Source organism: Pleurodeles waltl, chromosome 12 (assembly GCF_031143425.1).
Source record: "Pleurodeles waltl isolate 20211129_DDA chromosome 12, aPleWal1.hap1.20221129, whole genome shotgun sequence".
Taxonomy (NCBI): Eukaryota; Metazoa; Chordata; class Amphibia; order Caudata; family Salamandridae; genus Pleurodeles; species Pleurodeles waltl.
In genome coordinates, this window is record NC_090451.1 from 287,366,871 (window position 1) to 287,394,824 (window position 27,954).

The following is a 27,954-nucleotide window of genomic DNA, read 5'->3' on the forward strand; positions in this document are numbered from 1 at the left end:
GTGACTCCAATGGCTTTCTGGCTAGCCTCCTGTCCTGAAATGTCTGGGCCATAAAAAACTTCCTTCAATCTTGCTTCAGCTGCTGTACTCTGCCAACTGCGAGTCCTGTCCTTCCAAGAGGTGCCAATTCAGTCCAGGGCCTTGAAAGTGGGCTTTGCAGCTGTTCTCCCTCAAAGCTGACGAATTGCTGCTGGGGATGAGGACGGTGCATTGATGATTGCAGGGCTCAGGCTTAACACATCACCATCAGCCCCAGCCCCCCTGCCTCGCCTTTGCATCGCCAGTTGTGTGGTTCAATGACAACACATCACTTTCATCGCAAAGGGTTAGACACCACACTTCGAGGACTCCACTATGACGACTGAGCATCTCGATGTCGATGCATCCCTTGGACTGCGCAGATCTGAACAGATGCATTAACTTCACATCACCTCAACGCAACTCTTCATCCAAGGTACTTTTCAGCGGGCCTGCAAGGGTCCTGTAGCCAGCCTGTCCTCCATTGCAGTTGTCCTGAACTTTGGATTTACCCTGGTCTAGTGCAACATCAAGTACCCTTTTAGCAATACTGACTCCTAAGCTCTATATTGCAGTTTAATCTTTAACAATTTACATCTTGAGTTCTACTTACTGATTTTTTGTCATTTTAGTCTTGTTTTACTCATACAAATATTCTTTATTTTTCTAAAATGTGTGGAGTCTTTTTGTGGTGTTTTCTCTGTGTTACTGCAATTGATGTGTTGCACAAATAATTTACACATTGCCTCTTAAGTTAGGCTTGACCGCTCTGTGCCAAGATACCAGAGGGTGAGCAGAGGTTAATTTAGGGTGTGTATCGGACTTTCCTTGACTAGGATTGTGGTCCCTACTTGGACAAAATGCATACCTCTGCCAACTACAGACCCAGCCTTTAACAGCAGATAAGTATATATTTTTTTTTTAAAGCCTGCTTTTGTTTTTTTATCTGTATTTAGAGTATAGGGGTGAGTAGAGATAAATGGAGTTAGTGATTTTATGGTCAAGATGAGCAGAGGTAAAGGGTGGATTTAGGGTTCAGGTGGATAGAGGAAAAGGTAAGGGTGAATTTAAGGTTCGGGTGACTAGAGGTAAATAGTAAAAAGGAAGATTTTAGGTTTCCGGGCTGGGTAAAGGGAGATGAAGGTGATTTTAAGGTTCGTGGTGGGTAAGGGTAAAAGGAGGCAGCGTCATATGCGTTTTTTGGTGGATAAAGGGATGTAAGGGGAATTTAGGAGTCAGGAGTGGGTCAAAATAAAGTGAGGTTAGGGTGAATTTTTATGTTTAGGGGTGGGTGAGGTAAAGGGAGGTAAGGGTGACTTTAGTTATAGGGGTGGTTAAAGGTAAGAGTGACTTTAGGGTTCAGGGATCGATATACCAAAAGGGAGAAAAGGGTGAAATAAACCTTTTGAAATCACTGTTTGAGGATGAATAAAACATCCTCTAAATTATAAAAAAGGTAACCAACAAATACTAAATATAACAGTGGAAAAAGTTAATTAAGAAAAACATACTGTATGGCAACAGTCAAATTAAGGGAGTAGGTTTACAGCTTCATCATCAATTAAATCAACAGGCAGACAAAATGTATGTTTCAGACATTAGTCACTTGCGACAAATCTTTGTTATTGCCAGTTGTTTGCATTCAGCTATCAGAACTACCGGGAAATGCAAGCTCAAACTTTGATGGTTAAAGTTGTCTTGGAAGCAAAAGCAAAAAAAAATGGACCACAATCTGAGCACATGCTGTGGGGAATAATACTAATCAAGAAATCAATCCTTACTTAGTTCAAGCTTCAATCAAGAAAAAAACACAAGAGAAGCTAACATGAACTCACCAATAAAAGGGAAGAGAATAGGAGTGACAATGAAGCCACCCAATGAAATAATGAGCAGGCTAAAAGCCCCCTTTTTATTTAAAGAAACAACAGGTTGTTGCAAATGACTGCACTTGTGCTGTCTCAGGTGAGACCTAAAAAGGATACAGACCAAAGAAGTTGTAATAATGGCAAGTATTGTCCCCACCGGAATTGACTTTTGTGCATCTTTGAGGTCTCCTGATCTGTTGGAACCAGCCATTATACCTTAAACATAATGACAATTAAATGATAAAACAAACACAAACATTACCAAATACATTTGTCTACATTTGCCACTTTCTTTTAAAATGTTCAAATTTTTTGTATGGAGACAATGTGAATTAGGTTACCACCAGCTAGTCCATGAATATAATTTATTAGGGCTAAAGTATAAGTTACTTACCTTTGTTAATGAAATATCTGATAGAGACATATTCTAGCTGCAGATTCCTTACCTTAGAATTTCCCCCAGGCCTCAGACTGGATCCGTAGATTTTTCTTTGCGCGATACTCCTGTGCGTTGGTAAGTGATGTCAGTCGACTCCGCGGGCGTCGTTGGCGTTGTAGTTGCTGTGATGATGTTGTGAGTAGTATATATATGCTGCCTTCGTGCAGTGACGTTAGTTCTTTTCTTTCCGTGCCCCACGCTGATCCAGAGAAGAGCTACCCTAGTCCGTTTTTGACCAAATTCGACCTTTGTGTCAAGTTTGCCAGTGAGTTATTTGGTGCGTCGAGCATATCCCCGAAGACTGGATTCAAGACATGCGAGGACTGTCACTGCACGATGTCGGTGATGGATCCTCATCAGGTTTGTCTGTGGTGTCTCGAGCGCAACCATGACCTGAAGTCGTGCTCCGAGTGCCGGACCATGCACCCAAAAGCTTTGAGGGAGCGGCCCCTAAAGCTAATGGCGGCCAGGAACTTGACTCACGCAAGTCTCTGTCTTGTTAGAGAGGAAGGTCTCAAGACTGTTCGCGGAGTCTATCACCATGCGTTTTCTTCAAAGTCCTCGGGTCAAGGTAAGAAGAAGAAGAAGTCGAAGAGATCCCATCACTCTCTGACTTCACCCAGTCACTTGGCTCACGCAGGAAGAGCGGCGAAGCTCAAGGCCTCCGTCTGTGGAGCCAGAGTCTGGGTCGGCTCCGCGCTTCCACGATTTTCCCAGAGCTGGAGCGACCCCTGCCCAACTAAAAGAATTTTATGAGGCTATGCGCCTCATCTTTGTGTGGACCAACCCAGATACGGCTCCTTCGGGCCCAAGGGGTTCAGTAGAGGGGCCTTCGGGTTACGCGCCGGCAGCTTCTGTAGTATATAAATGCCGCCTTTATGCAGTGACGTCAGTTTCTTTGAATGACTTTCCACGCCAAAGCGCAGAGCAGAGCCGCTAAGAACACTGAGATTGGTGCACCAGAGCTAGGGACCTGAAAGGGGAATCCCTGTCCCTAGAAATCAGTTTGCAAGCAGGGAGGATGGGCGGGCGGTAAGGAATCTGCAACTAGAATATGTCTCTACCAGATATTTTGTTACCGAAGGTAAGTAACTTGTACATCTGATAGATACTTCTAGTTGCAGATTCCTTATCTTAGAATAGATGCCCAAGCAATGCCCTCCTCAGTGGTGGGCTGCGAACCAAGATCATGCTAGGAAGTCCTGCAGGACCGAACGACCAAAGTAGCCATCCGGACGGACTGGACTATCTAGGCAGTAATGTTTAGCAAACGTGTGCAGGGATACCCACGTAGCTGCCTGGCAGATATCCAGGACAGGAACTCCGCGAGTTAATGCAGTGGAAGCAGCAGTTGCTTGGGTTGAATGAGCACGCAAGCCCTGAAGGGGTTGTTTCTTGGCCAACGCGTAGCACGTTTTGATGCAAAGAAGCACCCATCGAGCAATGGTACGCTTTAGCACCGCCTTCCCTTATTTCACACCAACATACCCAACAAGGAGTTCATATTCCACCCGGAAAACATTTTATTATGATTAAGATAGAATGCCAATGCTCTTTTTTGGGTCCAGACGGTGGAGTTTCTCCTCTGCATGGGAAGGATGTGGGGGTGCGTAGAAGGTAGGCAGGGTGATGGACTGGCCTACATGAAAAGGCGTAACCACCTTAGGAAGAAAGGAAGCCTTAGTGCGCAACACCACTTTGTCAGGGTGCACAGACAGTATGAAGGTTTAGATTAAAGGGCTTGAATCTCACTCACCCTGTGAGCAGAGGTGATAGCAACAAGAAAGACAGTTTTGAAGTTGAGGAGCCGCAATAGACAATTATGCATCGGCTCAAATGGAGTACACATCAAATAAGTAAGGACAAGATTGAGGTCCCACTGAGGCATGATAAATGGAGTGGGGGGAAATAAATGGGTGAGGCCTTTTAGGAATCTACTCAAAATAGGAGAGCTGATCAGGTAACCTGACGAAGGCCAAAATAGCAGATAAATAGCCTTTAAGGGTGCCCAAAGCAGAGCCCTGCTGGGCCAAAGGAAGAATGAAAACAGAAGAACCTCGGATAGAGGGGCAGAGAGGGGATCAACTGATTTGTTGGTACACCATACCGCAAATTATACCAACGACAGGCGTATTCAGTTTTGGTTGAGGGACGCCTGGCTGCCAAGATAACATCACAGACTTCGGGTGGAAGATCAAAAGTCATCAACTGTCCCTGCTCAATCTCCATGCATAAAGGCGGAGGTTGGACATGTTTGGGTGAAGAACCTTCCCTGTTGCTGCGACAGAAGATCCGCCCGAAGAGGCAGTCTGAGTGGAGGATTGATGAACATGCTCAATAGCTCTGGATACCAGACACCAGCACTCTCTGTGCCCAGTCCAGAGCCACCAAGATGACTTGGGCCCAGGCGTTCCTGATCTTCTTGAGAACTCTGGGCAGAAGTGGTATAGGCAGAAAGGCGTAAAGGAGGACAGAGTTCCACTTGAGATGAAAAGCGTCTCCAAGCGAGAGCCGCCTTGGAAACTCCAACACACAGAACAGCTGACATTGCACGTTCTGTGCAGAGGCGAACAGATCTAACCAAGGCTCTCCCCACTGCTGAAAGAGACCTTGTGCCACCTCCGGATGGAGACACCATTTGTGATCGGCTGTGCATCCCCAGCTGAGTTTGTCCGCTTTGGTGTTAAGGGAACCCACCAGATGTTGAACCATCAGGGTAATGTTCTGACGTTCCAGCCATGTCCAGGGGCATAGATCCTCCTGACAAAGGGACCAGGACCTTACTCTGCCCTGTTTGTTGCAGTACCACATGGCAGTAGTATTGTCCGTGAACGCCTGCACTTCTTTCCCTTTGCTAGAGGGAAGAAATGCTTTCAACACAAGCCTGTTCGCCCGGAGCTCCAGAAGATTGATACAATGCCCAGACTCTGCCGGAGACCAGAGGCCTCTGATCTCTCCTCTCCGATGTGGCCGCCCCAACCCTGAAGTGACTCATCTGTCACTATAGAGAGATCTGGTTGGGGAAGAGAGAGGGATCTGCCGTGGGTCCAATGCGGATTCGAAAGCCACCACTGCTGGTCCTTCGCACTCCCCTCTGAGATCTGGACCATGCCAGATACATTCCCCTGATGCTGCACCCACTGGAACTTCAGGTTCCACTGCAGAGCCCGCCTATGCCATCTGGCATGTGTTACTAGCAGGATGCAGGAGACCATGAGGCCCAACAGCCTCACAGTCAGTCTCACCAAAACCCAAGACAGAGGCCGAAAGATCAGAATCATAGCCTGAATGTCTTGGACTCGCTTTTCGGGAGGGTAAGCCCGAAACTGCACAGTGTCCAGAACAGCTCTGATGAAAGGGAGCATCTGAGAAGGAGTCTGGTGTGACTTTGGCACATTTATAGTGAACCCCAGCATGTGCAGGAGGTTCGCCGTAGTCTGAAGGTGGGAGACGACATTCTGGGGTGAGTCCGCCTTCAACAGCCAGTCGTCAAGGTAAGGGACGACTGACACCCATAACCTGCACAGATGAGCTGCAACTCCTGCCATCACTTTTGTGAAACCCGAGGGGTGTTGGTAAGGCCAAAGGGGAGCACAGTAAACTGAAAGTGCTCGTGACCTACCATGAATCGTAGGTAACGTCTGTGGGCAGGAAGGATGGGAATATGGAAATAAGTGTCCTGCAAGTCCAACGCTACCATACAATCTTCTGGGTCCAAGGCAGACAGAACCTGAGCCAGGGTGAGCATTTTGAATTTCTCCTTCTTGAGGAAGTAGTTCAAGTCCCAAAGGTCTAGGATAGGACGTAAGCCCTTGTCCTTTTTTGGCACCAGAAAGTAGCGGGAATAACAACCACGACCTACTTCAGACACAGCCCGCAGCAGCGAGACTAGAGGAAGAAAACAACTTCTTACCAATCTGTTCCAGTCTTCTTGATTTCTTGTACAGGGGTGCGGAAGGAAATGCGCCTGAAGAGGCGAAAGCCTGCATGACAAGACTCTCAGGTGTTGGGACAGGAATTTAGATTCGTTTGGAGTGGGCCGATGGCAGCGTGGGATAGTCCTATTCGCCGGAGCCCCTGTGTTGGGTTTGGACCAGGTACCCAAAAGGACATCAGTAAGGGCTTCATTGAATAGCCAAAGGGGTTTTGAAGTAGAAGCCCAGGCTGAAGCAACTCTGTCAGGAGGTTAGACCTCTCCAATCCCTCCCGAAATTCATACCATAGGAAAAAGGGTCTGAATCCGACCTGGAGCAAATAGGCCCCATCGAAGACTAAGGTGGTGTCGGGCAATGCCGATCTGACTCCGAGCCATCGGGGATAAGGATTGGGTCAACATCGACAGTGGGCACTACCAATGTCAGGAGCTTCGACAATCGACCCGGTGCTGGGGAAGGTCTCAAAGGTTCGACTGGCAAGCGAATCCATAGGTGACCTTGGGGGCTGGAGCCGAAGCCGCCGGCGCAGAACCCAAAGAAAGAAAAGAACAGATGTCACTGTGCGAAGGCGGCATCTATATACTACTTTCGACGTCATCACGGCAACTACGATGCCAATGACGCCCTCTGAATCAACCGACGCGCAAGGGTATTTCTCTAAGAAAAATCTCCAGATCCAGTCTGACGCCTAGGGGAAATTCTAAGGTAAGGAATCTGCAACTAGAGGTCTTTATTGTATAAGCAAAGTAATATCAACAGACATCCACTGCCTAGTCAGGTAACAAGTATTGCAGTCCTTTCTGGGATAATAATCCTAAACTTTAACTGACTAAAGATCAAATGAAGTAATTCACAGTAATAAACATAATTTACAACTCAGCAAGATAGGACTACAAACAGGACACCACAAGTTCAAAACAAATGGTATCCCTTTTCTTTTAACACAATTCAGTGCTGCAGTGCACTGTCTCAGTTACAAGCCATTCAGTTCATTCTAGCTGATAAACTCTACTGATCAGTAGACCTCACTTTTACTGATATAGTGAGAGAAATGTTCATGTTTTATGGTGATTAATCTGATTAAGCACATTTCAATTAAAAAACAACACATTCATTACTTATTTTATATCCCAACATTATTAACAATGATCTTATTTTTCAGTGATTGAAAAGAAACAATTGTGTTCAATAGGATTTTTGAGAGCTTGCAAAAACTGTCCAAGCAGGACTTCCACATCAAAAAAGGCCACCATCAATAGCAAGTGTGAAGCACTTTGTCTCTACGGAATGGTATAGCAGAGAAACAGACTGTATACAGCGTTGTCTGGGTAAGCTGGTCAAGGGATATGTCAATAATGTTCTATACTATACAATATATTAAGGATGAAAAGACATTGACCACCGTTTTCGTTTACATAGGTTTTAAAATATACCCTTTCAACCCTTCATCTATACAATTTCTTCGGTAGGTTAAATAGTCTTGGGTCAGGCAAGAGCCACTATTTAAGTGAATGAAGCATTTTCCAAATAATTAAGGCCACTTGAATAAAGTTGTCATCATTAAAGCAATATTCAGCTTCTTAAGTTCTTAAACCAACATTTAATACTGAACGAAATGAGATCTTGGAGGTTTCTGTAAGTTCCACCCAATTAAACGGAACAAGAATTCATTGCAATATTCTACCCATCAACAGCGTGCAAAGGCTACACTGAAGAGTGAAAGTAAATATGCTTTGGCTGTTTATTTATTCAAAACACTTTCCAATGACTGGTGACTTTGACACAAAGTTAAGTACCTCACCTTACACAACAATTTATGTGCAGTAACTTGGTAAAATCTGACGACATTAGATTCACATTTCGTTCTGAGACTTGAATTCAACTTTATAATCATTGCTTTTAATTAGATGTTTTAAAAATACAAACCATCTCACCAGTTACTGAAGGGAAGAAGATTCCGACCAGTATAGTGAAAGCAGTGGCAATATCGGCAATAACATACATATGAACGTTTGTCTTTGAACCAAGGACATCCACTGAAGGGTAATGAGCTTTCTCCAGTATCTCTCCTTTCTCCAAGTAACTGCTCCACATGTTATCTGGTTAAAAAGAAATATAAAAATGTTTTCAATGTGTCTTTATATACATCAGGATACTTATGCAGTAAGAAAGGGAAGTTCTATAGAGACATGAAAGGTCCAGTATAAAATAAACTCAAAATTATGTTTAGCACATATTCGCATAAGGACTTCTGTTAGATAGATTTGACAAATGCATACATTAGAAGCAGAGGCAGTTAAAAAAAAAAACATGTCTGGCATATGGATGAGCAGGCTGGTCCACAATGTATCGCTACCATTTATTTATTGATAGGCTCTAAATCAGAAGATACATTGAGAGTATGTGCTTAAAAACAGATAGTCACTTATATTTCTGGGTTGGGTGCATTGTTATGAATAATTGAAACTTGAATGGTGACCATGTGTTATGTTATACTATATTATATTATGGTATGCATATTTGTCAAGTGCAACTATCACCTGGATGGCTATCCTGGCACTGGCATGTGAAGCCTCTCCCTTTCATGATGGCCTATTTCCTCTCTACCCATGTTAATGTATACAGGTGTGGTATAACCTAGTTGTGACTATCTGGACAACTTTAAAGGTAAATATTTGGAAATAAATTATATTGAAGTTTTCCAAACAAATGCATTACAAATGAACAGGAAATCCCAGTCTAGGCAATTACATTTACATGTATATTAAGAACTGGTAAAAGTCTGATTTCTTCCAGTAGATCACAAAATGAGATTAGATTGGGTGCAGGTAAGGGCATTAATTAAGGATCCTGTTCGAGTAAGAAGTGTTCTTCTGATTTAAAATGGAAACTGATAACGGGGAAATGCTGCCATTTCTAAAGTGAAGCGTGAGGTCCCCAGCTCATAGACATATCATGCTAATGTTGGCACAATCACAATTCCAGGGAGGAGATTGTTCTTATAGATATGTAGTGGTAGAGTTAATGACACTGATGATTTTCAGTCTGTAGGTTATGGATACACATTATTGGCATACAGCAAAATTATTAAACAGAAGATACAGAGCTGTCGTAAATAAGATGAAAAACAATTACTGCAGGCTACAGAGGGAGACCTTTCAGACTAATTAAACAATAAAACTGTAAGAAGTCACAGGAGTATTACAGAATTCGGAGATTATTTGGAATAATACAGATGAATCACGCTTTAAGAAAAACATGTATTTCTCCCCAAAAATGATGCAGGTCTGAAGCCACGTTAACGAACATAAGTAACTTGTTCCTCTACCCCACTCTCCTCCCGCTGGAACAAATTGTCTCGGGAGCAATGCTTTGTGACCGTGGATTGATGTCCACATGGCAACCTGGCAGGTATCTAGCACCAACATCCCTCTTGACAATGCTATTTTTTCAGGCTTATCCCTGGAGAAACGTAGCTTCAGCGGCTTTCTTCTTGACAAGTGCATAGCAGATTTTGATGCAGATGTCTATCCACCTTCACAAGTTTTTTTGTACTACCTTCCCTTCTTTGCTCCAGAGAATCCCACAAAGAATTAATCATCCACACTGTGATCTTATGTGCAATCAATGCATTAGCGCAAAGCCCAATTCGTGGCCAGCCCACAGTCTCTCTCCTCTTTATTTGGAATGTGATGCAGAGTAAAAAACATTGGCAGATTGATAGGCTGAACAACGTTAAAAGATAGCAAATGTGGGCACCCACCCTAGGAGGGATGCATTCACAGTAAGGATCACATGCTGGACAGGATCTGCAGAAAGCTTGCTTTGTGACTTGTTGGTAGGTGTCCACGACCGCAGTGAGTGGTGGCTTTGACTTGTATCAACAATAAATCTTCCCACTGATACTGAGCTTGTCACCATTGGACTGTCAGACAAATCTTCCAAGGGCCCTATATGCAACCATGCATATGGGACTACTGCGATGTAGGATGCCATCATCCCTGGAAAGATCATGAGCGTGCAGACTATGATGTGATGGTTTGTGTGAAAAGAGGCAGAATGTGTTGTAGGTATCCTATTGTTTGTTTTTTTGGAGAATCATGACACTCTTGGTTGGCTTTTTTTGGTGCTGACAAGACCCTGTTCGAGGCGTGCCCGCTGCCCATGATTGCCATTGCCAACATACTAAAGACTTGAAGCCATACTCCCACTAAAGTAGGTCTCTGCCTCAGCTAGGGGAGAGGTCTTATGTTTATCATGAGTTACACTCACGGTTCACAAAAATAGTCTTCATCGAAGTGTTGGACTTCAAAGTTGGAACCATCTCTTGTTCATCATCAGATCCGCTGGTAGGTCTCTTTCTTGGATGTAGCCCTAAAGATCCAGGTTATTCCCCTTTATTGGCATCAAAGGCAGTCACGTCCTCCTCCAGGGTCTCAGACATGTACTCCAGCTGCATAATGTGTGCACGCTGGCATCCTTTCTATAGCAAAGAGTTTTCTTTGACCTGAATATTTGGCTGCTTGCATGGTCCTGGCAGAAATTGCACACCTCATGGTGATCAATCCCCAGGTATTGAGAGTGGCAGTGAGAGCAATATTGGTACAGTGACCATTCCATCACTTGTAATCATTGCTGGATAAGATGCCATGTTGCGAAGTTTATTCAGTCACCAAAGGAGCATGCCCCGACGCTGCTGAATAACAACCACTGAGTGAGTGATCGATGACCATCACTGGTGCAAAGATAAAATAGTGTGCTTAATACTGCAAACCTATGAGCCTACTTAGTGAGCATCTGAATCTGAAGGCACAAAAAAGCAATATATGAGGAGTCACACTGCATCCTGTGGCTCACAAACTGGCTTCAAAACAATACAACTTGTAAATGTCAGAGCTCAAGATCAGATAGCAGTAAAACAATAAGTGTATCTACCACTTTAATTCACCAGTTGTAGTTAACTGAAGAAATGTCATTTCAGATGTCATCAGCGATGTAATTTGTGATGTCATACAACATGTCATGGGAAATGTAGAATATGAGGTCATAAGCAGTGTATGGCAAGGGTGCAAGTTATAGTTTCTTCAGTTAACTAAAACTGGTGAATTTCAGTGTGTTTTTTTTTATAGTTAATCTTTTGCTTTTTTTCAGTGATTTCTAGGCATTTTGTAACAGGTTAGTACCACTTTTTACTATACTGTGAGCAACATGGGATTGGGTGCAGGGCCTGTCTGCCATTCAGCATCCAACCCCCATGGTTTTGCAATGCCCAGCGCCTACTCCTTATGTTGTCCGTGATGACACAGATCTACGGTTCCCCTGCAAATTTACATGGATGTGGTGGGACTGAGCATCATCATGGTGGATCCACACATCCAGGACTTGTAGGAAAAAAAAACAAAAAACGTTACTTTAGTTTGACTCAGGAGCATACAAAAAGCGCTTCCCCGTAAGTTGTTTTTTCCCATTCTCTAGGAGACGGGGTGAGTCATCGAGTCCTAAAATGGTGGCTGCAACTTTTTCTGCAGGTTGCGGCATGCCAATCAGATCGCATAGTTAGAGCATGCAAATTCACAAATCCTAATGAATCCTCCACAAAGGTACTGCGGCATGAAACCATAATTTTGTAAAAACTACTGAACGGATTAACACCAAATCACAAAAAGCGCTCTTTCTGGGTAAAGATTGAGCTTTTTTGCCCAATTTTGTGTAATTCCGTTCTGCCATTTTGGTGGTAGTGCTATTTAAAAAATCCTAATGTAAACTGCTTTGGGAAATTGTGTTTTGGAGCCCCCCCCCTTTTTTTTTTTTAGTTCAACTGCACCAAAGTTATTAGCAAACAAAAATACCACTGTGCAATATTTATATTTTCATTGTTACTATTATTACTTATTTACCTTGAGTATATTATCTCTGGGTTACCTCACTTTCATTAAGGATCTTCTACTATGCATCCACCCAACTGCATCACTGAAATCTGGCTATGGGTCAGCAGCTGTCTAGAGCAGAGGTCTTCAAACTGGGGGTCGGCCCCCCTGGGGAAGCCTCAAGTGATCCTGGGGGGCGCCAGACTCTGGCCAAAAGAAGCATTATACAGATGACAGGACTTTGCTTTAACCACTCGGGTGACTTGGACGAGGTCACCTCGTCCAAGGCACCGGTTCCTAAGGCAGGGCCCGCAATCGTGGAGCAGGAATCTCCACTAGACACCAGGGATTTTTTGGGCTATGTTTATTTTAGGGGCGACCCCTTGGGCAAGGGTCGCCCCCCTGGGGGCCTATTTTTTTTTTTTTAGCACTCCCCCCCACCCCCCCCCCCCCTCCCGGGGCAGATCGCCGATTTTTCGGCTGATCTGCCCCCAGGGGGGATGGGGGGGTGAAATCCACTAGACACCAGGGATTTCTTTATTATAAGTTTATTTTGGGGGTGACCCCCTGGGGGGCTATTTTATTTAGTATTTCGCCCCCCCCCCCCCCCCTGGGGGCAGATCAGCAATTTTTCGGCCGATCTGCCCCGGGGGGGGGGGGGGAAATCCACTAGACACCAGGGATTTACTTTTATATGTTTATTTTGGGGGCGACCCCTTGGGCAAGGGTCACTCCCCGGGGGGCTATTTTTTTTTCTGTTTAGCCCCACCCGAGGGCAGATCAGCCATGTTTTTGGACGATCTGGCCCCCGGGAGGGGGTCAAAGCACACTAGGCACCAGGGATTGTGTGGTGTGTGTGTGGTGGGTGTTTGGGGGCCCCCCTTGGGCAAGGGTCGCCCCCCACAAAGTGGGGAAAGTTTGTTTTGGCCATCTCTGCCCCCTTTGTAGGCCCATCTGCCCCCAAGGAGGGCAGAAACCACCAATACGCCAGGGAATTTTTTTTTTTGTTCCCCTTTTTTTTTGTTCTGAGCTGGGGGTGCCCCCTTTGGGAAGGGTCGCCCCCTAAAGGGGGCACTGAGCTGTTGCCCATTTCTGCCCCCCTTGGGGGCAGATCGGCCAATTTTGTATACACCCATCTGCCCCCAAGGGGGGCAGAATCCACTTAGGTACCAGGGACAATTCCTAAGTTCTTGGTGGTGGGGTGTTTGTCAACTGGCGAAGTATTTGTATTTGTGATAACAATTTATTTCTTCTTTTTCTTCTAGTTCAACGCTTTTGCTTCCTTTGCTGTGGTTCCTTGCGGTTTTGGCAGTAGTTGTCCTGCGGTTTGCATAGTTGCATGTTTTAGGTAAGTGAAAGCAATTTACTCCAAAGGAGTATTGTTGACATGCATGAATGACATGTTTGTAGGTGGTGTACTAAATGCAGTATTGTGTGTGAAATTGTCCTTAGATTTGAGCACAATGATATTTGTGTTGTCGTATGTCTAATTTGCTTTTTTCTTTTTAGTGGGATATCTTTGGTGATTGCTGTGTCTGTGCAGAGTAGCTTCTTGGTGAGTAGCTTTTTCAGGCAAGTGAGTGGTATAGTTTTTTATTACGTAACTCTTTGTGATAAAGCTACACTTTGTTTATTACTTATTTTAGTGGTAGTTGTTGTTGGCAATCCATTTGTTGTTAGTGAGGATTATGGCTGGCCACAGAGTGACCGCTCAGCAGGCTGTTGGCATGCTCCTTGAGTCGTCTTCAGACCATGATTACGAGACTGACTCTGCATCTGAGGCAGAGGAGGAAGTGGGAGATTCTGGCAGTGAGTTTTCTGTCCTAGAGTATTCTTCTGATGAGGAAGCTACTGTCAGTGCAGATGAAGGGCCTGTTGTAGAGGAGGACATTGATATGCCAAGAGTGCAGCAGCCTGGAGCTGAAGGGTTTCCCATTAGAAGACCTGACACCTGAATTGCCCCAAACATGGAGCAGCCACAATTACCTGCATTTACTGGTCTCGCAGAGTGTAGAGTCAATACGGAAAACTTTTTGCCTGTCCATTTCTTACACTTGTTTATGGACGATGTATTTTTGGAAGAGATTGTGGAGCAGACTAATTTGTATGCAGAGCAATATTTGAGGGTCAACGCTGCCAGACTTAAGCCTCAGTCTAGAGCTACTCAGTGGGTTCCCACATATCTGGAAGAGATGAAAAAGTTTAGGTTTGACTTTTTTGGGGTTGATCAAGAAGCCGTCACTGGCTTCTTATTGGTCTACTAGTCCCATGATGGCAACGACTATATTTCCAGCAACTATGACACGCAATTGGTATTTGCTTCTTCTTCGTATGCTGCATTTTGTAGACAATGCTTTAGCCGTGCCACGAGATCACCCTGATTGTGAATGGCTTTTTAAGATTAGGCCTGTCCTTGATCATTTTGTAGATCGGTTTTCAGAGGTCTATGTTCCAGGCAAGGAGATAAGTGTGGACGAGTCGTTGGTCCTTTTCAAGGGGCGTTTAGTTTTTAAGCAGTACGTTCCTAGTAAGAGGGCACGGTATGGGATTAAATTGTATATGCTGTCAGAAAGCAGTACAGGATATGTGTATAATTTCCTGGTCAACACTGGTAGGGATTCCAGTATTGACCCTCCTGGTTGTCCGGCCACTTCTGGAGTTAGTGAAAAAATTGTGTGGGTACTTGGTAGACGGCTGTTTAACAAAGGTCACCATTTGTACGTAGATAATTTCTACACTGGAGTGCAGTTGTTCAAGGAGTTGTTTAGAGTGGACACTGTCGCTTGTGGCACAATCCGTTCTAACCGGAAAGGCTATCCAAGGCAGCTTGTCTATAAAAAACTTGAGGGGACAGTGTAGTGCCTTGCGGAATAATGAGCTGCTAGCTCTGAAATTTTCAGACAGGAGGGATGTGTACATGTTGTCTACCATCCATGATGAGAGTACTTCCCCTGTGACTGTTTGGGGTCAGGTTGCGGAAGTGCGCAAACCTGCGTGCATTTTGGACTACAATAGGCACATGGGTGGTGTTGATAGAGTAGATCAGAGGTTGGAACCTTACACTGCTCTTCGTAAGTCTTACGTGTGGTATAAAAAGTTGGCCCTACATTTATTTCATTTGGCAACTTTTAATGCTTTTATTGTATTCAAGGATTGTTCACCTGAGTCAAGGATGACATTTGTTAAATTTCAGGAGTCAGTGATAGAAAGCCTTATTGTGGTGGAACAGGCAAGAGTTCCTAGAGTAGAAGTGGTGGAGGATGTGGCTAGATTGAAAGATCGGCACTTTCCAGATCACATTCCTCCCACTCCCAAAAAAGACTTGCCCACAAAGAAATGTAGAGTATGTGCCCGGAGATTAATCCGGAGGGAAAGCCGGATGTACTGCCCCGAATGCCCTTCAAAGCCTGGGCTGTGTGTGCCCAGCTGTTTTAGAAGTTACCACACAAGGAAAAACTTCTGGGAAATACCGTGAGCGTAAATTGTCTGTTTCATATTTTCATATGTTGAGTTTCACAGTTGGCATCACTGTCATGTATTTAGTTAGAGCTTTTGTGTTTGTAGTTTTGTACTTATTTTATAATTAGTTAGTGGTTTCTTTGTTGTTTATAAACAAAAAAAAGTGATGGCGGTGCGCGTGGGGTGGCACTTGGCTGGCTGTGTGGGTGGGGTGGCACTTGGCTGGCGTGTGCTTGGGGTGGCGCTTGGCTGGCGTGTGCTTGGGATGGCGCTTGGCTGGCGGTGTGCTTGGTGTGGCGCTTGGCTGGCGGTGTGCTTGGGGTGGCGCTTGGCTGGCGGTGTGCTTGGGGTGGCGCTTGGCTGGCGGTGTGCTTGGGGTGGCGCTTGGCTGGCGGCGTGCTTGGGGTGGCGCTTGGCTGGCGGCGTGCTTGGGGTGGCGCTTGGCTGGCGGCGTGCTTGGGGTGGCGCTTGGCTGGCGGCGTGCTTGGGGTGGCGCTTGGCTGGCGGCGTGCTTGGGGTGGCGCTTGGCTGGCGGTGTGAGTGCTGTGGCGCTTGGCTGGCGGTGTGGGTGGGGTGGCGCTTGGCTGGCGGTGTGGGTTGGGTGGCGCTTGGCTGGCGGTGTCAGCCAAGCGCCAGTCCACACACTCATCAGCTGGTGTGATTGCTGTATCCGGCATGTGGGCGTATGAAAGTGATGGGCCCTTGACTGGCGCTCTGTCTGTCGATGCGAGTCTTGTAATGTGTTGGGCCCTTGACTGGCGGCGTGAATGGTCTTGTGCATGTCATGTATGAAAGGTGTGTGTATGGACTGTAAAGCGGTTGGTGCCTTGCCGTGGCTTTACAACTCACGAGCTGTGAGTCATTGGTTCAGTTTTTTGGCCTTTCAGTTATTACCAGTGCATTTCACTTTTGTGAAATCTCTTACTAATAAAATTTGATCTACTGAACATCACTCACCCTCGTGCCAAATCCAACCAGTATGTGTGGTACAAATGACAAAACCTGCTCCGCTGTAATCAGGCGTTGCAGCAAACTTGAGACACGCTAGGTGTCTCAGGTGGGACCCCGATGATGAAGCATGCCACCAACTTGGTTGGTGGGTGAGGGGTCTTTTTCACATAACCTAAGTGCGTTTCTTTTCACAATTTTAGTGTTTGCCACATCACAGACATATGTGGACACATCAAAATGATATATTACAAAACTACCTGTGTTTGGGGGGGGAGGGGCCACCTATGTTTTTGGTCCTGGGTGCGGCCTTCATCTAGGGAAACCTACCAAACCCAGATATTTTTTAAAACTTGTCACCCCAAGGATTGCAGGGAGAAGTGGCTTGCGTGGATCCCCCAACATTTCCTTACCCAGACGCCTCTGCAAACTGCAAAATTTGCTTAAAAAAAAGCATATTTTCCTGACTTTTGTTTGTACGATCACCGCTCCAGCACAAAATTCCTATTCCCCAGCATTCCCCTCAGTCTCCCAAGTAAAATGACACCTCACTTGTGTGGGTCCCCAAAGCAGAGTCAGCCTAAAGATGTATAAAAGAAGAATATGTCCTTATCAACTCCCTGTGCTATCCCATCTATCTCTACAAGTTATTGGCCTTATTCTGTTGCAGGCACCTGGCCCACCCACACAAGTGAGGTATCATTTTTATCAGGAGACTTGGGGGAACGCTGGGTGGAAGGAAATGTGTGGCTCCTCTCGGATTCCAGAACTTTCTGTCACCAAAATGTGAGGAAAACATGGTTTTTTTAGCCAAATTTTGAGGTTTGCAAAGGATTCTGGGTAACAGAACCTGGTCAGAGCCCCACAAGTCACCCCATCTTGGATTCCCCTAGGTCTCTAGTTTTCAAAAATGCACAGGTTTGGTAGGTTTCCCTAGCTGCCGGCTGAGCTAGAGGCCAAAATCTACAGGTAGGCACTTTGCAAAAAACACCTCTGTTTTCTTTAAAAAAATGTGATGTGTCCACGTTGCATTTTGGGGCATTTCCTGTCGCAGGCGCTAGGCCTACCCACACAAGTGAGGTATCATTTTCATCGGGAGACTTGGGGGAACATAGATTAGCAAAACAAGTGTTATTGCCCCTTGTCTTTCTCTACATTTTTTCCTTCCAAATATAAGACAGTGTGTAAAAAAGACATCTATTTGAGAAATGCCCTGTAATTCACATGCTACTATGGTCACCCCGGAATTCAGAGATGTGCAAATAACCACTGGTCCTCAACACCTTATCTTGTGCCCATTTTGGAAATACAAAGGTTTTCTTGATAGCTATTTTTCAGTCTTTATATTTCAGCAAATGAATTGCTGTATACCCGGTATAGAATGAAAACACACTGCAGGGTGCAGCTCATTTATTGGCTCTGGGTACCTAGGGTTCTTGATAAACCTACAGGACCTATATATCCCTGCAACCAGAGGAGTCCAGCAGACGTAACGATATATTGCTTTCGAAAATCTGACATTGCAGGAAAAAGTTACAGAGTAAAACGTAGAGAAAAATTGCTGTTTTTTTTACCTAAATTTCAATATTTTTCTTTTTCAGTTGTTGTTTTCTGTAGGAAACCCTTGTAGGATCTACACAAATGACCCCTTGCTGAATTCAGAATTTTGTCTACTTTTCAGAAATGTTTAGGTTTCTGGGATCCAGCATTGGTTTCATGCCCATTTCTGTCACTGACTGCAAGGAGGCTGAAATCACAAAAAATTGTAAAAATGGGGCATGTCCCAGTAAAATGCCAAATTGGTGTTAAAAATTTGGGTTTTCTGATTCTAGTCTGCCTGTTCCTGAAAGCTGGGAATATGGTGATTTTAGCACTGCAGACCCTTTGTTGGTGCCATTTTCAGGGAAAAAACCACAAGCCTTCTTCTGCAGCCACTTTTTCTCATTTTTTTTAAAAAAAACAAAATTTTCACTGTATTTTGGCTAATTTCTTGGCCTCCTTCAGGGGATCCCACAAAGTCTGGGTACCTCTAGAATCCCTAGGATGTTGGAAAAAAAGGACGCAAATTTGGCTAAGCTAACTTATGCAGACAATAAGTTATGAGGGCCTAAGCGCGAACTGCCCCAAATAGCCAAAAAAAGGCCCGGCACAGGAGGTGGAAAAGGCCTGGCAGCGAAGGGGTTAAGCAGCAGAATGTTATTGCAATTTTAAAAAGGTCACAGTACTTAACTGCAATGTTTAAATAGGTCTAGAAATATTTAAACATTGCCATCTTTATAAAATAATTGTGAACAATTCTGAAGGGGGGGGGGAATTATTTTTATTTTTCAACTGGTGGGGCATGGCATTAAAAGGTTTGGAGACCACTGGTCTAGAGCTACTGTCTAGAGTGATGACTTGTTATATCCAAGCAGCTGTATGATGGATTCTGTTTCCCTCCACATCAAAATGAAAAAAACTCCCAGCCATGGAGGCACTCTGGTACCATTTCTACATAAGGTTAAGGGAAGACTTTGGAGGTGCTGCTAAGGGGGCAGGGGAAATTGGCATAACACAATACACAACATATTGTGAAACTGGCTAGCTTCAGGCTTCCATACCCCAACCCCAGTGAGTAAAAGAAGGACCCTTTCTCAATAACTAAGTGCTGGTCTGTTTGGGCTCCAAGTGAGAATGAGCCACAATCTCCCTCTAAAATCTAATGGTGCATTTGTGGAATGTCGGTCAGAACTGTTGGCAAGCTTCGGCTTGGCAAGAAAAATAAAATCCATGTAGAAGATGTAATTGGTCAGATCTAGAAAGCTGTGCCTCATTAAAAGATCTCGGAGTATGTATACTGGGTTGACCATAAGACCTTAAAAGATGCATGCTATGAAACCAAAGGATCTGTTGGGTGCCAAAAATTAAATACAATAGGGCATTAGGTGATCTATAGATTGAGAAAAAAAATCATCATAATGGCAGATAAAGCATTTTGAAGCATCTTGGTCACTGCTAAATACTGTGAAATACAAAGGTTTATAATATAAGACTTTAAAATTAATCTAGGCACGCCCTGGCTGGACTGAGTACAGTATATTAACATTGGCATGTCCAATGGAATGATCCAAGATTGTGACAAACTATTTCATTACCTCTTAAAACACTGCTTGAAGCCCCAGGAATCCCTGCAATTTCAGTAACATTGTTAAGAAGAAAGTACTGATCACAGTTCTCAGTTGTTAAGTTTGAGGAGTGGCAGAACTGCTCCCAAAGTTTGGTAGGCACTGTTATGTTGTCCACGACCATGGTTTTTCCACAAATATCAAACTGATCTCGTGACAGTGTGCGATTGCCCAACATACAAATCCTGTCAATAACAACAATAAAAAAAGAACAGGAAAACATCATAAGTTAACTTCAACTGCATACTCGCTCACAAACCTTGCACTCTATCCTCAGTGGCCTTGTAACTGGTAATATTTAAAAAGAAAAACAGTCAACTGTGAAAATGTATACGTAGACAAGAACGGAGCATGCACATACACTCTTGTGATACTGTTTTTGTGCCATGTATTCAATTCACTATTGAGAAGTAGTTTTTTTTTCTATTTCTCTGGAAAAACATTGTCAGGAAGGTCTCTCTTCTGACATTCATCTGAAGTGCACTAATCAGACCTACACTCAGGGTACCCTTCACTATAACTTAGATTCCTGCACATGAGTATGTCAGAGTTCAGGCCCACTAATACACCTTATCTAATACAAGCCAATGGCCTGCTACTTGTAGCAGGTGTTGGTCTGTCACTAGTCTTCTGTTTCTGTGGGGTTGTTATGCTGCCCTCTGTAGTATCTTAAAAATCCTCAATACTTAACTTTCCTCAGGGAAGGAGATGGGCAATCTGAGCCTTGCATGTATATGTGCATGCCACACAAAGTCATGGAAGTTAACTTGCACTTTCAAGGGAAGACATCCTATCCTTATTGAGTGTACCCAATTACTAAGGTTCGCAAACAATGACAAAGCACAAACCAGTGGTAGTTTACTTTTTCCCTTTCTTCTTAAACATGGATTTCCTAGTTCATCTCTTCCTCAGTGTAGTAAGTATGCATGCAGTTCCTTTAAAACCCACACCATTTTATTTATCTTTCTTAATTCTTTTCTATGTCTAGTCATCAAATTGTGTCTGTCAAGCTCGGCTTGCCCAGACCCAGGTTTTTAATTACCATCCACCATTGTATACGTATACTAATGTGTTATTCAAAGGCATTAATGTGCAAGAAATACCACCAAAATTCTGAGAGAGAGTGTGAAGGTCTCCAAACAACCTAATTCAAGCATGCGCATGTTACTAGTGTAACCACTGCATTGTAGTCATAGTTAGCACATGTGAAAGTAGATCCAAGATCCACCAATGTCAAGCTTCAACCAATTTACAACTGTCTTTTTCATATCTACAATAACATCTTGGTGCCCATTGCAAATGGTGCCTAGTCACTTATAAAATGTGTGCAAGTTTAGGGTCAGATGTATCATTTTTTCAAATAGTTATTATCTAATTGCCATTTTCTGAGAATCGCAATTACGTAATCACTATTTGAATGTATGAAACTCCAGGAGTTTCATTTAGTGATTCCCAATGGCTCGCAAATCGACCTACCTCGTAAATATTCATGAGGTAGGTCACAATTTGCGATCTATTGTGAATGGCGATAATCAGGGATGGTGGCCTGCTAGGCTCAGCAGACCACCATGTCTGTGATTGTTTTTAAGTAAAGCAATCTTTTTTTTCCCCCTCAATGCACTTAAAGGAAAACTCGATGCACTTAAAAAGAAAAATGAAAAGCTTTCTTTTCATTTTTTTAAGAGTAGGCAGTGGTCCATGGGACCACTGAATGCTCTTAAATTTTTTTTTTGTATGCATTCACAAAGGGGAAGGAGTCCCTTAGGACCCCTTTCTGTTTGCAAATTGGTTACCTCCTACATGAAGTAGGTGGTAAAAAGTGAATGTTTTGCTACTGCATTTTGGTCACAAAACATTCCTACATACCGCTGCGGTTTGGTATTAGGAAGGGACGCCCTTGACACACCCCTTCCTAATACCGAATTGGTATATAGTCACAATTCCAATTTACAATTTGGTTATAAATTACTGAAACGCAAATTAGAATTACTACATACCAAAATGCATTTATTTGGGCCGTTTGCGATTGCAGAAATGCGAGATACATCTGTCCCTCAGTGTGTTGGACCAACCCATCATTGTGCTCAGCTGGAGTCAGTTAGCAATGTCTTCCCTGAAATGTAAGCTAGGCCTAGTTCTTCCTGACTGACAGATCACGATGCAAGAAGTTGTACCCTCACGTGGTGGATGCTTTCCAAACTGATACAGGGCATTTCTCAACCCATCTTCCAATTTTCCTTTGCATGTATCTCATTACTTGCACTAATTACTGTTTACAGATCTTTACTATCAGTCTAGTATCGATGACATCCAAGTGCATACCCCTCTGCTTGACACCGCAAACAATCTGGATACTTTGTAGTCTATCCAAGTTTGCAGACTAGAAGCATGGGCTAATTTACCACCCTCTTATAAATGAGGTGATAAAAAAGTGTCTGGGTTAATAAGGAGCTCTCACTCAATGCCGTATTGGGTCTGTCATAAAAGAAAGTTGATTCAAACAACTCAAATGGCAGTTGTTTTACACTTATTGGCAGTTCTGACTAAAACACAGCTGTCAGAGTGTTCGGCAAACTTAGAAGGAATCAGGTTTTTCATTTCAGAAGGCCTCTAAACTGACTACACATAACTCAACAACGTTCCTATGAAGTGTTACATCTAATCTACATACCTTAATTGGACAAAATTAAACAATTAGTTCACATGCTCAGATGAAGGTCAGGGTGTCACAAACTGTTAGTTTTTCCACGATTGAGAAGTTAACAAGTTACTTACCTTCGATAATGCTCTTGCTAGTAGAGACTATCTAACTTTAGATTCCTCACCGTTAGAATATTCCCCAGGTGTCAGACTTGATCCATAAGCTTTTCAGCAGTACCACTGCACGTTGGTAGGAGGAGACATGTGGCCACAAACACCTTCATTATATTCTGGAACTGACGTGTGGAACCTAAAAAGGCGGCACTCTCATATGCTGATATCAGTTTCTTTTGATCCTGCCTGCACCATCAGATGCAAAGCAAATTGGTGTGGCCAGTGTGCAGACTGCTAGACTTGGGATATTATTAATGGATAGGGGCCTGCCACAGAATGGGGAGGATGCGAAGGTCGGTGAAGAATATACAGCTAGATAGAGTCTCTACCAGAAAGACTGTTACTGAGACTTCACACCTTTTGAATAGATACCAAGGCAGTACATATATCGAGGTGGGTCTGAGCAGGGATTCAAACCAGAAAATTCTGCAGGACCGAGTGGGCAAAATGCCCCTCTCAGCAAACCAGGCTATCCTGACAATAGAGCTTCATGAACATATGGAGGGACGTCCATGTAACTGCCTGGCAGATATCTAGGACAGGGACTCCATGGGATAACACAGTGGTAGCAGCTTGGGCCATAGTACAATGAGCACAGAGTTTTTCCAGGGGCTGCTTTTTAGGCAGTGCATAGCAGATCTTATAGCAGAGTACAATCCAGCAGGAAATGGTTCTTTTCTGCAACACCCTCAGCAAGTCTCCCTCATCCCTAACCGCAGATGCTAACATCTTTCCACAGAACTTCCACCAATGGATCTCTGAATGCGCCACCACCCTAGCACCTCTCCGTGAGACCTCAGCCAAACACCACCGCAAGAAGGCCAGCTGGTTCTCCCCGCACTCCAGGACTCCAGGCGCACCTGTGGAGAAAAGATGGAGAAACAGCAAGCCCCCAGAAGACTTCAAGGCTTTCAAAATGGCCACCAAAATTACACCACCACCTCAGAGTCACCATGAAAGCCACCTTGCAGGACCCCGTTAGCGCCACCGCTCACAACACCAAAGAGCTCTTTGCCGAGATCAAAGAGTTTTCCAAACTCAAACCAGAAACAGCAAGCATCCCTCCATCTCAAGACCTTTGCGACAAGCTTGCCAACTTCTTCCACTGGAAAATCAAAGACATGTACGACAGCTTTGGATCCTAAGACCCTCTGAGCCCTCCAACAACCAGCCGGATCCATCATATCGAACCACCGCAGGCCTTACACCGCTGGATTACCCTCACCACAGACAAGACCCACACCATCATGAGCAGCTTCCTAGCCCTATGGACCCCTGTCCTCACCACATATTCAACAAGGACAACACATCAACTGCACCTGAGCTCTGACACACCCTCAACTGTTCCACAGAGTCAGCCACTTTTCCAGAGGACTGGAAACACGCCGAGATCTGCCCAATCTTGAAGGAACCCACGGCCGACCTCAAGAATACCGCTCCAGCTCTCTACTGCCTTTCTCAGCCAAAGTCATCAAAAGGCCATCCACGCACAGCTCCATAAGCACAGAGGACAACATCCAGGTCACCTCCCAATCAGGCTTCAGGAACAATCACAGCACGGAGATCACTTGCCTCGCAGCCACAGATGACATCTGCTTGCTCCTTGACCGCGGCCATACAGCAGCCCTCATCCTACTGGACAGCCTTCAACATGGTCTCACACTTCACCCTCTGCTTCAGGCTTCATACAGCCGGCATGTGCCGAAAAGCCCTACAATGGATACACTCCTTCCTGTCTGGCCAAACACAGAGTCTGACTCCCGCCTTACTAGTCAGAACCTACGGAGATCAGCTGCAGAGTTCCACAGTGCTCCTCCCTGAGCCCCACACTCTTCAACATCTACATGGCCCCTCTTGCATCCATTGTCAGGGACCATGGACTGAACATTGTCTCCTATGCCAACGAAACCCAGCTGACCATCTCACGGACTGAAAACCTCACTACTGCCAAAAGGAATTTCCACAACGGGATGGAAGCCATCGCTGCCTGGATGAAGGACAGCTGCCTCATCCCGGGATGACTCCTGGTGGCCATTGACCCTCGGCACCCCCATCCCAACCAACCACACACGCAACCTTGGTGTAATCCTGGACTCATCACTCACCATGACCCGCCAAGTCAACTCAGTCACATCCTCCTGCTTTCATATACGCCAACTTCTCCAGAACATCTACAAATGGATCCTAAAGGACTGCCACAAAACTGTAATCCATGCCCTGGTTATCAGCAGGCTCGACTATGGCAATGCCCTCTACGCCCGTACCACCCAGAAGAACATCAAGAAATTAAAGCACATCCAAAATGCCTCGGCCAGACTCATCCTAGACATTCCCCGACGTGGACATATCGCCAGTCACTTAAGAGACCTCTATTGGCTCCCTATTGAGAAGAGAATTAACGTAAAGCTCCTCGTTCACGCTTACAAGGCCCTCCACGATCTAGGATCTGCCCACCTCAACCACTGCATTACCCACTTCCCTACCAGACCTCTCTGCTCAACCAGCACTAGCCACTGTACCCCACATACGGACGACCTGGGCTGGTGGGACATCCTTCGTCTACCTTGTGACAAAGAGCTGGAACACCCATGCCCCTGCACCTCAGGCAGTCTCCATCACTACCCCAATTCAGGAAGGACCTTAAAACCTGCCTCTTTGATTAAAGTTCAGAAGACAAACCCCCTCAAACCCCTTTAGCATCTTGAGACCCTTACGGGTGAGTAGTTGTGCTTTATAAACCCTGATTTGATTTATCATACTTTTTGTGTTCCAGAAAACCCAACAAAGAGCTGATTTTCTACCCAGTGTTCTTTGATACGAGCTATGTAAAAGCTCAGTGCTCTCTTGTGGTCCAAGCCATGGAGTCTCTCCTCCTTCATAGAGGGGGGTAGCAAAGGATAGAATGCCTGCAGGTTCATGGTTTGATTGGCAAGGAATGGCATCATACCTCTGTAGAAACAATTTGCCTTTGAAGAAGGTGGTGTATGGTGAGTTGTCACTGAGAGCCAGAAGCTCACTCAGCCGTAATGCCAATGTAATGGTGACGAGAAAAACATTCCTGGTGGTAAGAAGCCTTAATAGGCAGCTGTTGAGAGGCTCGAATGGGAAGCACATAAGAAATTCAAGGACCAAATTAAGGTTCCACTGTGGCATGACAAAGAGAGGGAGGAACAAGGAAGGCTGATCAGTTAACTGCATAGAGAGCAGAAAGATACCCCTTAGCTGTGCCAGAGCAGAGGCCTCCCGGGCTAGGGCTAAAACAAATAAAACATCAGAGCGCTTTGCGCAGAGGAGGTCCATCTGGCCAGAACCACACAAAGCCACAAATCTGTCCCAAAGAAATGCATATGCAGTTTTTGTTGAGGGATGCCTTGCTACAGAGATGATATCAAGCACCTGTGGTGGAAGGTCAAAAGTGTTCATCTGTTGCCACTCAGTCTTAAAGCATGAAGACTGAGACTGCAATGGCCAGAGTGCAGAACCTGGCCCAGCTGCTACAACAACAGATCCTCCCAGAGAGGCAGCCTGACTGTAGGAAAGATGCTCAAGCCCACAAGTTTTGGATACCGTACTCTCCATGCACAATCCGGAGCCAGTAGGATGACTTTGACCTGGTTTCTCCTGATTTTTTTGACAGCAGTAGTGGCAGAAAAGCATATATAAGTTCTGAGTTCAAAATAAGGCCAAATAAGTCTCAGACTGAGAGATGCCTTGGAAACTCGAACACACAGAACTGCTGCCATTACACGTCCTCAGTGGTGGTGAAGAGATTGATCCTCCTGATACAACTGTCACACGTGATCTGCTGGTGCCTGAGTTTGTCCGCTCTGGCTTTGAAAGAGCCTACAGATGGTTAACCATTCAGAAGATCCCTTGGTAGTTCAGACTTTATCAGAGGCACAAGACCTTCTGGCATAGGGTGTGTGTCCCTACCCTGCCCTGCTTGTTGCAGTAACACATGGCAGTGGTGTTGTCTGTGAGCACCTGAATCAGCCTCCCCTTGATAGATGTAAGATTTTATTGCCAAGTCGATGGCCCTCAGCTCCAGAAAACTGATTTGGAGCTCAGACTCTGCCTGGAACCAGAGGTCTCTTATCTTTACCTCTCCCAGATGGACGTCGGTCAGCTCTGACCCAATCATAGTCCAATAACCATCATGCAGAAATGTCATTGTCTCCTACGAAATCTGAATTTGGATGTTGATGTTTAGCCAACTGAGACTTCCGATACTTTTGCAGAGCCTGCATAGGCCACCTGGCATTGCTCGACCAGCAGGCACAAAACCAAACCATGTCCAGAATGGCTCCAATATAAAGTTTCTAAAAAGGAATCAGGTGTGACTTTTGCACGATGCTAGTGAAACCCAAATATGACAGGAGGTTTGCAGGAGGTGGATGATGACTGCCTGCGGCAAGCCCACCTTTAACAGCCTCTGTCCTTCTTGGGCACCAGAAAATAGCAGGAATGACCATCACATCCTATTTCTGTTGCTAGCACTCAATAGCCTCTTTTGTCCAAAAGGGCTTGCACATCCTACCATAAAATGGAGAGATTGTCCTAAAGTTTAGATCTCACTGTAGATTGGCCTCTGAGACTGCTTTGGGGACTCCTAGAACAGGAATGTGAACAGGACCCAGATCCCCGGACTGGACCTTGGACTTAGACTAGTCTTGATATGGAGGCTTTGGTATGGTTGGCAATATGAAGCTTAGACTTGGGGTCCCAAATGGCATCCGAGTTAAATGACGTGCACTCACTGCAGGCCTCAGATTTGTGACAACCCCAGTCACAACAAGCACACCCGATCGGGAACTGTCACAAACATTTGTTTGCAAGATTCTCTGGCAGGGTTTAAAACGTGTTGTTTATGGATTGACATTCCTTGGACATTGAGATGCTTATGTCAGTATTTTTCATCAAAATGTTCATTGACAAGAGAGAGCACTCGTTCGGCATCTTGTTGCACAAACAAAAAGGAACTGACATCAGCACACACAAGTGGCACCTATATTGGCCCCACATGTCATTTCTGGAACTGCTTCAGTGAGGAGCCACAAGGTGCTGCCTACCACCGTACAGAGGTACTGCTGAAGATTCTGTATTCAGTCTGACACCTGGGGGGGATTCAAATGGTGAGGAATCTACAGCTAAAATTCTTTCAGAAATGTGGATCTGTCTCAGTTCATTAGAAAGCATGATAACTATCTCATCTTTAGAGACATGACATTTTCAACATTCTCTTCATTCTGAAGTGTCCAACCCTTTCTCAGTCTAAAGGTGTATTCATCTTCTCTTCACGCTGCTTTTTTTCTTATCAATAGCTAACACTGTTTACTGGCAGCTAAATATAGCCTCATCTAGCGCGCTGTATACATGTGTGTACTCAATCCCCAATTTCCAGTAGCGACATAAAGGAAGGCAAAGAACATCTTGTTGCAACCCACT

General features: G+C 44.8%; 1 protein-coding gene across 2 annotated transcripts in view; it reads right to left on the reverse strand.

Annotated features, from left to right (window-relative positions):
* Positions 1–27,954, reverse strand: part of SLC12A4 (solute carrier family 12 member 4) — a 425,396-nt gene that overhangs the window by 166,939 nt on the left and 230,503 nt on the right. For both annotated transcript variants that reach the window (XM_069216265.1, XM_069216266.1), the window contains exons 8-10: positions 19,666–19,880; positions 8,192–8,356; positions 2,001–2,099 (exon numbers count right to left, since the gene is read on the reverse strand). In XM_069216265.1, coding sequence (XP_069072366.1) covers positions 2,001–2,099; positions 8,192–8,356; positions 19,666–19,880 — 479 coding nt within the window. The remainder of the gene's footprint in view (positions 1–2,000; positions 2,100–8,191; positions 8,357–19,665; positions 19,881–27,954) is intronic.